Raw genomic sequence first — 13,237 nt, forward strand, 5'->3', positions numbered from 1 at the left:
AAACTCCCTATCTTACCAACGGCCAACTGTTTGCTGCCGCGCGGGAGAGGTTGACAGTTCAATTTCCATCGATTCCCGCACAGCCGAAGGCCAACACATCGGCTACACACAGCATGAGTGCGACTTACACAGAATTTTCACTCAGCCAGAGAGTCCTGCATTGGTTGCCTCATTCTGTGTAGTTTTTACACATGCACTGCGTTGAGCAGGCTTAGCGTGTATAGTATCTTCGTACCTGTCATACGATATACACATGCAAAAATGGTCATTGGCACAGTAAGCTCTCAGTTAATAACTGTGGAAGTGCTCTTAAGAACACTATGCTGAGAAGCAGGCTCTGTTCCAGTGGGGACGTAATGCCAGAAATAAGAAGAAGAAGAACGATCTTGCGTTGAAAACTTTTCCATTGAGAAAAAAGTGTACCTGAAGTCCTAGTCGAAAACGGATGGAGTAATCGAAAACCTGCAATTGATTCGGGAACAAAGAATTTTGGTGCAACCGCAGATGGAATATGTGACCTATCGAATGGAAAACCGCACTCAACCCTTGACTAGAAAGAAACTTTATTATCATAGAAATACAGTTGTCTCATGTCATCGCCGCCAAATCGCTTCCAGTAGTAGAACCCACGCCAAAATAAAAGTTTTTCCGCTCATCTTCCCCCCGGAACCATTTCTGCGCTGAGACTGTCTAAGCTTGGACGATGACCTTCGCCTTCCGCCGACAGGTTTACGCTTTCTTCTGACGGATAGATGCGAACTGATCCACTGATTGGCAAAGGCGACATCCGAGAAAACATCGGGAAGACTGCTGGACCTGTTTCCCCAGCCAGCGTTCGGTGCATTGATTCCGGTGCCGTTGGCGCTACCGCATTGAAGCGTTGATATTGCTGTTGCAGTCGTTGCAATTTGCCACTCGATGTGCGATACCACCGCAACCAGTTTGCCTTCGCATACTAGCGGACTGCCCAGCATGATGTTGGTGTGTTGCTGCTGTTGTTGTTGTGGCTGTTGGTTGAAAGGTTATTTGATCGTAAGTGAAACATAGGCGATAGATGTGCAGTGCAGTGGGTTCCAATCTGTTTGTTGGAGAGATTCATCTTGGTAGATAACAATGCGGTTCATGTTTTCCATATGAGCTGTAAACGTCGTTGTTTACAGTTAACCCTGGTGAAGGTTAATTACAAAAAAAGCTATATGACATACAATATTATAACAATAATGGTAAATCATGCTATCATATTTTTTATTTATTGGTAGATTACTCTTATGAATCATCGAAAAAGTAATAAGTAACAAGATGTAGTATCATTGTTATTTTTTAATTGGGTTGAAATCACTAAATAAATTTTAGATTATTTATAAGAATAAAAACATCATCATAGTAAAACATATTATTGTTTTTTATATAATATATGCAATATCAAATTTTCCCATCATAGTAAATTTAAATTAAATAGGGACTTCCACAGTCATTAACTAAGAAGCTTTATATGCCGATTGACCATTTTTGCATGTGTTTACGTTTATATCGTTGGGCAGGTAAGAAGATACTCTATGCCCTGGGAAGTCGAGAAAACGTCCAACCCGAAAAGGTCCTCGATCAGTGGAATTTGAACACACGACCTTTAGCTCATTGGCGTGGCTAGGATTTTTTCTGAAAGGGGCCCAGCATATTCTTGTTTTACTGAAGTAATATCGGTAACAATAATTTCGATTTTAACAAGTTTCAAAGTTTGCATAGATAGAAATTGATTTGATTGTGATTTTGTCCTCATATCGTCCAATCCAAATAAAAAAATCTTCTAGAATTGTTCCAAAGAACTAACGAAGAACATCCCTTGTGGTTATTCCAAGAATTATTCAAACATGTGCATTAGAAGATTCCTCTGAGAATTCTCATTATGAAAATTTCTTCATGATTTATTCCCGTACTTTTTCAGTGCTTTCTCCAAGAACTCTTTTACCAGTTTTAATTGCGTTCTTCTGGGATTTTCACGGGAAATCATCCCAGAGATTAGCAGCTATTATTATAATTTATTTAGGCTTTTTGATTTTATCAGAAAACTTCTTCAAGAATCTCTATCAAATCAAAATCTCTTGAAGAATTACGCTATAAAATGTTTATAAATCTTTTGAATATTTCTCTACTTATTAGCTTAGTTTAGCTTAGACTGACTACACATATCAATGGTGCTTTTCTGTGATTGACCAAAGTCAGTGAAGATGCACAAAGAATCACCTAGAAGTTCGGCTGGGGTTGGCCATAATCTTCTTCAGTGTGCATAATTCAGTGCCTCTATTTATACAGGGTCAATAACGGCGCCGGTCACGTCCATGCAATCAGGTGGGTTTGGGAAAAGGATTATAAGTTTGTAACCTCTGCTATTTGGAAACCGTGTTTGCCTCTGCATCTCCACAAAGGTTACTGGGAGGGATGTTTGTTAATGAGGAGGATCGTTGGGTCACAGAATTCACTTTGATTGGCTTTTAGACCATGATATACAATTATTTGTGAGATATAAACATGCTTTTAAAAGTAATATTCTAATTGATACGAAAAATTCAAAAGTAGAAGAAAAAAATGTCGACACTTGAAGTGACGAATCATCAAAAGCTTGTTGAACAAATAGCCAAACACAACATTCCTACAGCTGCCAGAACAAAAGCACATGATACCATATTTTACTCATATGAAAATAAAAAAAACTCAACTGGCATCTCAGTACAAATTAAAAGTTTTTTTTAAATAACAAAAACATTTTTATATATTAAAAACAAAGAAATCAATTATAAAAAAAATAATGTGAAATATAAATAATTAATGAACGAGAGTTTTTGCGAAACTCACTGTAACAAACCATTCATATTTCATTGAAAAAACATATTCACGTCCCACCGTTGTAACGATTAAATGTGCAATCATTCATATTTTACAGATTTGTAATGAAAGCACGAAACGAGCTCACCAATTGATCCTTCATCCTCGATTGAGCAGCCACAATCCACTTTCAGCTTTACTTCAAGCATACAGACTAACTGAGAAACGCGATTCTTTTTTCGCACTCGTTCCACGCGTACCGCACACGATTGGTCTTGATTCCGTCGCTCACCCCACAGCAGCATGCAATGGAATCAAAAGACCACACACTACTCTGCTTGAAGATCCTCTTCTTATTACATATAAATTCCAATTGTTAAGAATAATCCAGTTGTTCAACAATAATTAGTTCATAATTTTATGAAAGTGTTGAAGATTTCCTGAAGAAATAGTACAAAAAATTCAAGGAGTCTCATCAAAAATGTCTTCGAGATCACGAAGCAAGAATTCTTTCCACAAATTCTTTGGAGATTTTACCAACAGAGTTCCTCAGAGAGTCCAACATATTGTCCAGAAAAAACATTCCTAAATTGTTCAAATTGCTTTGAAAAATCACAGCAAAAATATCCAGGACTTATCGTGAAAAAACAAAAATTAAATGGTTCTTCCATATTTTACTTTGAGGATTCTTTTTGATATTCCAATACATTTTCATTAGAATTGAAACAGGATTTAATTGGGAAAATGTTCTTAGGGTTTCCTGAGATTTCTCTTAAAATCAATTTAATGTTTACACATTCTTTCAAAACTCTCTCGATTTTTTTTTTTGTTTCATTAATGCCCACCTGACAAAAATTAAACAATTTTCAAACATTTATATAAAGTTTCTAGAGGAATATGTTCAAATGTTCTTGCAAAAATTCTTCCGAGAATTTACTCAAATATTAACTAAGCAATTTGTTCAGGGATTTTCGGAGAATAATATTGTTTTTTAAACAGGGATGTCTCCTATTATTCTTACAAAAAAAACACCAGATAATAATCCAAGTTTCCAGAGATTTATTTAATTAAACAGCGCTTACGGGTCTTCTGAACATTTTAAAAAATAACAGATTTTTAATTGGATTAAAATAGCTCGAGTAAATTACTCCAGGAAAACTCCACAATTTTTTTTCAATTTCTTAATTTTCTATATCAGATTTTTAGAGTAACACCAACAAAAAAATTGTGATAAATCTTCTGAAGAATTTGTTAGATACTTTCAGCTTAAATTTAATTCGGAAAAATTTACTTAATTCTTGTCGATAAATTTAAGAGTTTACCGCAGATATTTGACGCTTATTGACGAAATACCTCACGATTCCCCACAGAAAAGCTTAAGTGTTTTTTTGTTGGATTCACTACAAAAAATTTTGTTTGTTTTTCTTTTTCTTATAATGGACAATATATGACGTTAATACGGATTGCAATACTGAAGGTATTTGTATTTAATATCTTAGAAAATGTATTGCATGAACTACTACAAAGTTTAATGATACGATGGCGTATATATTGAAGATTTTCTTTGCTATCTGCAGAAATTCCAAACAAATTTTCTGGAGAGACTCTTTTAATTACACCGCGGAACACGTTTTTGTCTCGAGCACTAAAATACCGCTATTCATTCAATTAAGGTGATTATAGAACGAAGCCACACCTCAAATTTTCAAAAGCACAAGACTTGAAAACCAAACAGCGCTCTGCGTTGAAAATCTATCCCATTGGTCACCATCAGCAAGCAAGTATTTTGATTGATTTTCAACGCGAACTGTCGTCAGATTTTCCAGTCTTGTGCAGTTGAAAATTCGAAGTTTGGCTTTGTTTTATAATCACCTTAAAGGTTGCTGAATCCATTGCCGTTTTCACAAATATCATAGCAGGTCTAGTTTTTGAGATATTGGCTATTGAAAATGCAAAACATGACTTTTTTTTGGGCAACTTGCATGCAAGTTTGCCAGCTTGTAAGGAAATTTATTTGCCTAAATTGCTACAGAATTCAAACTTTATGCGTATAATAATACCTATCAACAAAGTTTATAATACTTTCGAAGCGGAAAATTCATGTTTTTATTTCAAAAAAGTTTTGTATTTTCCCAAATAAAAGAAACGAAGAATTTTGTATGGAGACAGCAAGCATGTTGGAAAAATCGGTTTAATCTAAATTTGATCGTGCGATTTCAACCAAATTACCGTTTTGATTCATATTACGGACAGCTTCAAATTCCGGACACTCCACTTTGTATGGGAAACATTTCACGCGAAATGTTTCAATTTTTGTTGTTCAAAAATTCTCAATTTCAAGGCTCGTTTAAGTAAACTTTTTTCATAAATATCTTTGATAATTTATAACGCCCAACTACCTTAGATGTCTCTTTGGTGGTTTAACGATTTCGATTGATGATTTGACTGTTCCATTAATGATTATCATGAGCTGTCCGGAATTCGATTCAAAAATGTCCGGAATATGAGGCAAAAGTGAGGAAGCGTCCGGAATAAGAATCATGGAAAGGCCACACATTTTGATTTATTTAAAATTACTGAATTTGCGGAAGCGTATTCTTCACCCACCTTTCGAAAGTAAAGGGCTTCCGACGCTCGATTGTGCTAAGGAATCATACAGAATGATTTATTTTGTATGCTCTATGCTGGGTTATATTTCCCTGAGTCCTTAAGTGTCCGTAATATGAATCAAAACGGTATGTCTAAAATGGAAGTTTAAGTGCAAAATGGCATGCTTAGTGGATAAGATCACAAAAAAGTTTGATAAAATATACTTTAAATTTTATGTAAACATCGATAAAACCAGTGTTTTCTACAACTTTGGCGACCTGTAGCTAAAAATTGTGACGTGCTGGAATATTTAAAAAAAATGGCATCAAATTCAGCAACCCCACATCTACTCGAGACACATAATTTGATCCTTGAGACACGCAAAAATGTCATTTTTGTTACGCTGTGTTATTGTAGAATTGTAGTATTGGTAGAACTGTGGAAGTAAAATTGGTAATGTAAGATTTTACTGAATTCAAATCTAGGAGAAAACTTGCATTACTTTTCAAATTTGTTCAGGATTCCCTGATGGACTTTCAAAATACTTATAAGAATTCTGAAATTATTCAAAACTCCTACTTGCTGTTTTGGCTAAGAAGGCTCCAGGTTGCATTTGTGCTGCTTGTACGAATAGTCCCGTTAGAAATTCATTGCTCCACAGCAACAGCAATGTGTTTCTGGTCCGTTTTTCGTCCATATCGCTTCTACTCCGGAAGATCGGTCGCCTTGCTTCGCTGGATACTTACACTGCGGAACACGTTTTTGTCTCAAGCACCAAAATACCGCTTTTTACTTAATTAATGGTTGCTGAATACATTGCCGTTTTCAAAAACATCATAGCACGTCTAGTTTTTGAGATATTGGCTGTTGAAAATACTAAATTTGACTATTTCAACCAACTTGCATGCAAGTTTGTCAGCTTGTAAGGTAACTTATTTGCCTAATTTGCCTCAGAACTCATACTTCACGTGTATAACAATACTTATCAACAAAGTTCATAATATTTTTGATTATCAAAAGTTATTTTTTGATAATTTAGAAAAGTATTGTATTTTGCCATATAAAAGAAACGAAGAGTTTTATATGAAGACTGTTAGTATGTAGAAAAATCGATTTTATCAAAATTTAATCGTGTGATTTCAACCAAATTATATCTAAAATGATAGTTAAAGACCTATTTTGCATGCTTGATGGATAAGATCACGAAAAATTTTGATAAAACAAACTTTAAATTTCATGTAAACATCAATAAAACCTGTTTTTTAGCAACTTTGGTGACCTGTAGCTAAAAATCCTGACGTGCTGGAACATTTCTGAGAACGGCATTAGATTCAGCAACCCAAAATCTACTAGAGACACATAATTCTTGAGACACGCAAAAATGTCATTTTTGTTGCGCTGTGTTATTGAATTGCTTCTTGTTGTTCATGAACTGAACTGCTGCAGATAACGGGCTTCCTTAGCCGAGTGTTAAGAGTCCACGGCCATAAAACAAAGCCATGCTAAAGGTGTCAGGGTTCGATTCATGGTCGGTCCAAGATCTTTTCGTAATGGAAATTTCCTTGACTTCCCTATCCAGTGATTTGAAGCAGAGTTGCCAAAGAAGAAGAAATTCTGACGCTATTTGTGATGTATATTTGAAATATTTTTGAAAGACTTTTGAACCTTGCGAAAAATTTGTAATATTTTTTGTAGGGAAAAACGTTTTGAAGAAAGAATTTCTCAGTAGAAGAATTTTTCGTAAAACTAACGTAAACCACTCTAGCAGAAATAGGACGTACAGCAAGTATGACAGTATTGTGGTTGATTATTTTTTATATCTGCTTTGTTAATTAATGTACCTAACGATAGAATCAATGTAAACGCTTTGAATTTTCACTTGGATTTAAATTTTTAAAACTGTTAATTACCAATGAATTGGCAATTATTAAACTACATTTTAAACAACGAAAAAAGTATTTGATTTGAAAAATTCGTTATTTTTTAATTAAGGGAAAATTGTGAACTTTTGAAAGGTTAAGTATTTTTTCTTGAATCCTGGAACAATTCCAGAATTCAAGATATGAACAAATCTCACAATATTATTTGACTTATTTCCAAGGGGTTTGTAGTAAAAGTTCCGTAGCCCCTCTTCAATATTCCTTGAGGCATTTGATTATACGTAAATTCTTCAAGTAATATCGAAGGGTCGCTTGAGAAATCTTGCTACGGATCTGTTGGAAATTGGACAAACAAAAAATATTGACCACTCGTAAGGGGTACCTAACTTGCAACAGTTAGGTCACCTTCAAATTTTCAAATTGTCTGCAGTTTTATTGTACTAAAAAGCAAAGATGAACATTATACTACTACGTCACAAACTAAATATTTAATTTTTTGTTCAAAAATTAATTTTAAATTACTTGTTTACCATTCTGTTGGACACGCGAGCAGCAGAGACCACGGTTATGGCATCAGTTTATGCAATATTGCTATTAAATTTCTTTAAGCTGTTAAATAAAACATATGAACATAATCTGAACAAATTTAAATACTGATCGACCAATAAGTTTTTGGAAATTAACCTTCTCTGGGTTCTCAATTATTGGATATATTATTTAATCAACAATTGTTGAGGGTTATACGTGAGTATCGTCATGCGATAAAATAATGCCTTCTCAGCTTATCAGAGTAATATATTGCGAGTTTTAAAACCACTAGTTTGAGTGATAAATTGTACTTATTGAGACCTTAGGTATGCATTTTAAAAATGTTTTATTCCCATGTGTTATACGAAAAATTGATAAAATATTAAATCTTTGGGAAATTTCTTAGTATTGAAAATAGCGGTCCAGGAACTTTATTCGATACCGGTACTACCGGTACTGATTCTTTAGTCAAAATTAAACATAGTCAACTCTTCCTCACTTGATATTCCGTTTCTCGATATCAAGTTAGAAAACCATAGTGAAAGTTAGCTAACTCGATGGTCCTTCAGATCGCAGTTGCACTGGTTTTGTGTTCAATAACCTCCCTTAATCGATGGTCCCTTCAATATCGAGTTATGGAGAGTTGACTGTGTATCAAATCATTTTAATATCAACTTTATCTATAGATTGAGAACCACCGCACTGTGGCACAAATGGAAATAGATTCGTTTACTTACATTGCCACACGTGTAGTTACTGCCAGTGCTGTTCTGGTTGAGTTGCATGTTTCCGGTGGAGATTTTCGCACACAGCGCGTCATCTGTGAAACTGAACGATTTCGGATAGTTGTACAAACACCTTTCCCGTGACCATAGCTTCGCTTTGATATCCGAATAGTTCTGTATGAGGCTCGGAATTGTACATTTGGTGCCTTCCTCCATCCCGTAGCCTGGTTTCACCAGTGGAATCGAATCGATTGTCAGCGAGTATTTCAAGGTTGTACTGAGCTTCAGCAGTCCCACGGCACGTCTGGAGGATTCCAGGCTGAACTTGGGATGTATATGTGCTGATTTCACTCCAAACAGGAATCCTTCCTTGGAATACGTTGCTCCCAACCGAACGGTTAGATACGATACGGTTTTGTTCCTTGAAGCAAAAATTGAAACAATCAAATCGTAATCCGACTGCACCCAAGGGCGCCAATCTCACATTACACATCTCGCTGCAGTTAATATCCAGGTTGTCTCCACAATCGAACCAGCACAGAACACAATTCCCTTGTACTCGATTGCAGCTTTGTACGGGGCGATGCGACCTCCCAACCCGTCAACACCTAATTAAGATTTGCATTATCAAACTCGGAAAATCCTTATCTCTTCTCGTATGACTCTGGTACACAAACACACACATGAATACCTACCACCATCGAGAGCACCGATAAAGAGCACCATTAAACATGTTCGAATTTCCATCCGAAATACGATAACGATTACAGCGCGGCAGTTGATTGCAACGAAACAAACAAAAAACTGGAGCACAGCATCAACTAACCCGCCACTAGTTCAACGCAAACTAGTTTGCCAAATGAGGCTTTTCTGCATTAGAAGTGCGAGTGCAGTCTCGGGTTGCATTGCGTTTAGATCTCATAAACTCTCGCAGCCTCCCTCAGTGGAAGCACGGCGCGCATACGGCAAAGGTTTCTTACGAAATAAACAGGCATCACCAAAGCATATACTATTAGTAGATATACGGTTTTAGCTATAGAAAATTGCTTCAAGCGGACTTGTGGGAATTGCCTCAAAATGTTTAGTTATTGGTGACTTTGATACAAAACATCGCTCATGGAATAATTCACAAAGCAAGTCCAACGGCAAAATTTAATTTCATGACTGTTCTTCAGGATATTTTTTCAATTTAATACCCTGCTAGCTCTACTTGATTTCCGCCTCTAGAAACCCTTCTACGATTGGTTTGGTCTTAACCAACTCTAGTCACCTTTGCATCCAACTGGTTACTTAGGTTGATTTCGATTCTGATCATGAAACGAGTCTCAATTATATCAACTCCACTTTCAATTATTTTCGAGCCGACTGAAATACATATGAAACATACATCGATAGTCCTCTTGAAGTTTCTTTTCATTTCTTTGCTAACAAAACTTAATATTGACAATGCTCTAGAAACTTGAACTAACTCCATTGTTGGAGCAAGGTGTATTGCAACAGTTCGAATTCGATCCCTCATCAACTTTTGCTTGTAATAAATTTGATTCGTATCAACAAATCTAAAGGTTATTTTATTGGCCTTACCTTTCTAGACACAAACAAAGCATTCGACAATGTTTGGCATGAAGGATGGACTGTAAAATTGGAAAACTTTAATTTTCCAACATACATTGTTAGAATTATCCAATGTTATGTGTTAAATCAGGCTTTAAGACAATTGGTCGAATGACGATTGGTCGAATTACTAGAACATTTGGTCGGTAGTCAGACAGACCGTTTTAAAGATATGTTAGTGACTATCAATTCTGATTTTTACGCTTCTATTCTAATCCACATCTGCCATGAAATAGATAAGTTCTATTAATACGATAAATATTGCAAATATTTTGATATTTCAATGCCTGAGGTGCGTTCTACTGAAACCACTAAAAAAAAACACTTGGATCAGACTGTCTGAATACCGACCATTTCGTCGAAACATTATTTTGTAATAGTTAATCCAAAAATCGTTCGGTTCAGCATATAAAACACCGAACAAAATTTTTTGCTCAATGGATAAACTTAAGTATATTTTGGGAAAACATACTTTTCAATGTTGATGGCCGAAATGAGCAGGAGCATGAGCATAGATGACCGTACAATTCGTAGTTGCTACTCCGTGATTGACCAGAACAATCGAAGTTGCACAGGGAATTTACGAATGAGGCTTGGGATTAGCTTATCATTCTTCAATGTGCACAAATCGAGAGCTCAAATTTTAAAAGTCATTAACGGCGCCGTCCACGTCCTTACGGCCATCGGGGAAGGGAAGGAATATTAGTTAGACAACCGTTGTTACTAGAGACCGAGTATACCTCTGCATCTCCACAGTTGTCATGGAAAGGATATCGGGTTAGTGGGATAAGGTAAAGATCTGGGAGTCACCAGTGGTTGGTGATGCAATTCATGATGTAATCACGCCTATAATTCGATAAACGCATTGTTCCCCGAACAAGTGTTCATCACTCGTTCCCGCTAGAGCAAGCGACTCGATCAATAGATCAAACACTACTAACGATCCGAGGCGCTTTTTCATTTCACTATTCGACCAACGCTCGACATGTTTGATCCTGCCCTCGTCACCCGCACCCGCAAGAACAAGCGTCAAGGTCGAAAGATCAAACAGAACTCCCAATGTTGATGGCCGAAATGCATCAAAAGTCTGTAAATGAGACAAGTTTTCCTACTCTTGGAGAATTATCAAACAAGTGAATTGTGTTTATCCTACAGTGACTAAAACTCATTTCCATACGGGCCACTGTTTCGATATCAAATTGGTGCAAAACCAAAACTATTAAGTGATCTATGGACTTCGACTTACTTTATCAATAACGGAGGTTATAGAGGTCATCTATTGTTTGATAATCATAAACTGTATTCATTGGCCTAAATCTTAGGAATAATGAAAAAGTTTTGAACTTGTGTCTAAAATTCACCCAATTCCATATTCGTACACCTAACAAAAATCAAACATACATACTAAGTAAATCCACTAAGTCAAACATAAATGTACATTTTTTCAAGGTAACTTCCTTAAGAATGACTACTGCGAATTCTGAACAAACTCGAAGACTAATTCAAACAGACTCAAGTCAGAAAAGTTAATAAACTTACTTTATCAATCCTACGTGTTTCGCAGACGAAATTCTACACGTTTCACTCTAAACCAACTCGATTTTCCACTTTTAGAACGTTTAATTTCCGTATTTACAAAACGACGAAAGTAAGATTCTCCACTTTCGCAACCTAACCGCTACTTTCGCCGCTCCGTTGTATGGGAGACAAAGTGACTTAACCACAAATCAAAACAAAACACTACTTGAGTCTATTTTACACTGGTACAAAAACGTCGTAAGTAACTGATTGAAACGGCTTATCATTTTGTCATACATTTTTGTGGGAAGTGATAGGAACTACTTTGAGTTTTAACGCAAGCTGATTGCATGCAAAATTTAAGCGATGTACACGGTAATAAAATGTTTAGAAGGGGATTCATTTTAAAACAGTTTTAGAAGAAAGGTTGTGATTCTTCTTTATTTATTTTTCTCAAAACCGTATGAGAGTTACTTACGTTGATTTGAAAAAGTAATCGAGTAATTTCAAAAACCTATAATCAGTTTTAGAGTAGCTACGAGGGGATACTGGCATCTTATACTCTAGAATCTTGGTTAATATTCATTTATAACAAATCCAAAACCAAACGATTTAGTTAATTTCTAGCAGTTTCTCTCTTAAATGCATATTCCATAGTTAATGTTCCTTTCAAAACATTGCGTATTTTCTTATTATTTTTCATATTTAACTACCAAATATTAATATGAAGTTTGATAGAATAAATATTATTGCTGTAACCGCAACACAAACATTATGACGAAATGATGAGAACAACAGGATATGGTCTAGTAAAAGTATATTAATCCTCTCCGCTCATGCAAGTTATTGCATGTTATGTTATGTGTTTTTATTATAAAACCAATAATCTATAGAATTGCGCCCTATTTTGAGTATAATCTGAATATAAATTTGAAGATAACTGAATACTGAGATAACATCGATTATTTGGAGGTTTGTACAGCGTAGTGTAGGGTACTTTGTTGTAAAATAAAGTTCGTAATTCAAATTCTTTTTACAGAAATGTTCAAAATTAACCTTTAGTTGCTGTTTAGAACAAAAATTAGGTTCACATTGATTAAAAATAATATTTTAGAAAAGTTTTAAAGTTATGGCATAAATATTTTGTGAACTCAAAAGGGATAAAAACTGCTTATGATTTCTGTAAATTGAATACATTTCAGCCAAAGCTTTTTCATTGGTCATGAATATAATTTAACAACAAAAATGAACGTTAGTGCTCGTATTATTTCATTTTGTAACAAAAATCATTGGAAAACTAATGTTTTTCATAATTTTACCTAAGTTTCAGATATGTCCGCTTATAAATTGTCCAAGTGTACTTTACTACATCTGAACAACATAATAAAGGACTTGAGCAATCAAATAAAGCATTAAAATTTAGTGTTGAATGTTGTATAGTTGAACTTTGATAGGTGTACGAATATTGGCTAAATTTCAGACACGAATTCAATACTTTTCCATTAATTCAAAGATGAACGTAAATGGAAACATTTCATGATTGGCAAATAAAAGATGACACCT

At 35.2% G+C, this 13,237-nt stretch overlaps 2 protein-coding genes across 2 annotated transcripts in view; one reads left to right on the top strand and one right to left on the bottom strand.

Annotated features, from left to right (window-relative positions):
* LOC5569051 (cyclic nucleotide-gated cation channel subunit A) overlaps positions 1-13,237 on the top strand; it is a 304,593-nt gene that overhangs the window by 79,667 nt on the left and 211,689 nt on the right. The gene's annotated exons all lie outside the window — the stretch shown is intronic.
* Positions 547-9,450, bottom strand: LOC5569381 (trypsin 3A1-like). The gene is made up of 4 exons (XM_001658410.2): positions 9,238-9,450; positions 9,027-9,150; positions 8,555-8,963; positions 547-1,007 (listed from the first exon to the last, which is right to left on the bottom strand). Exons 1-4 carry the CDS (start codon positions 9,287-9,289, stop codon positions 594-596), a joined length of 999 nt encoding a protein of 332 aa, XP_001658460.2. The 5' UTR covers positions 9,290-9,450; the 3' UTR covers positions 547-593.

Source organism: Aedes aegypti, chromosome 2 (genome assembly GCF_002204515.2).
Source record: "Aedes aegypti strain LVP_AGWG chromosome 2, AaegL5.0 Primary Assembly, whole genome shotgun sequence".
NCBI classification, from domain to species: domain Eukaryota; kingdom Metazoa; phylum Arthropoda; class Insecta; order Diptera; family Culicidae; genus Aedes; species Aedes aegypti.

What these genes read in the sequence shown, in the direction of transcription:
- LOC5569381 (XM_001658410.2), bottom strand. Translation starts at nt 9,289, where the DNA reads ATGGAAATTCGAACATGTTTAATGGTGCTCTTTATCGGTGCTCTCGAT. An exon ending in ACTGCAGCGAGATGTGTAAT is followed by an intron (nt 8,964 to 9,026) that starts GTGAGATTGGCG and finishes TTTTGCTTCAAG; the next exon opens with GAACAAAACCGTATCGTATC. An exon ending in GTAACTACACGTGTGGCAAT is followed by an intron (nt 1,008 to 8,554) that starts GTAAGTAAACGA and finishes TTCAACCAACAG; the next exon opens with CCACAACAACAACAGCAGCA.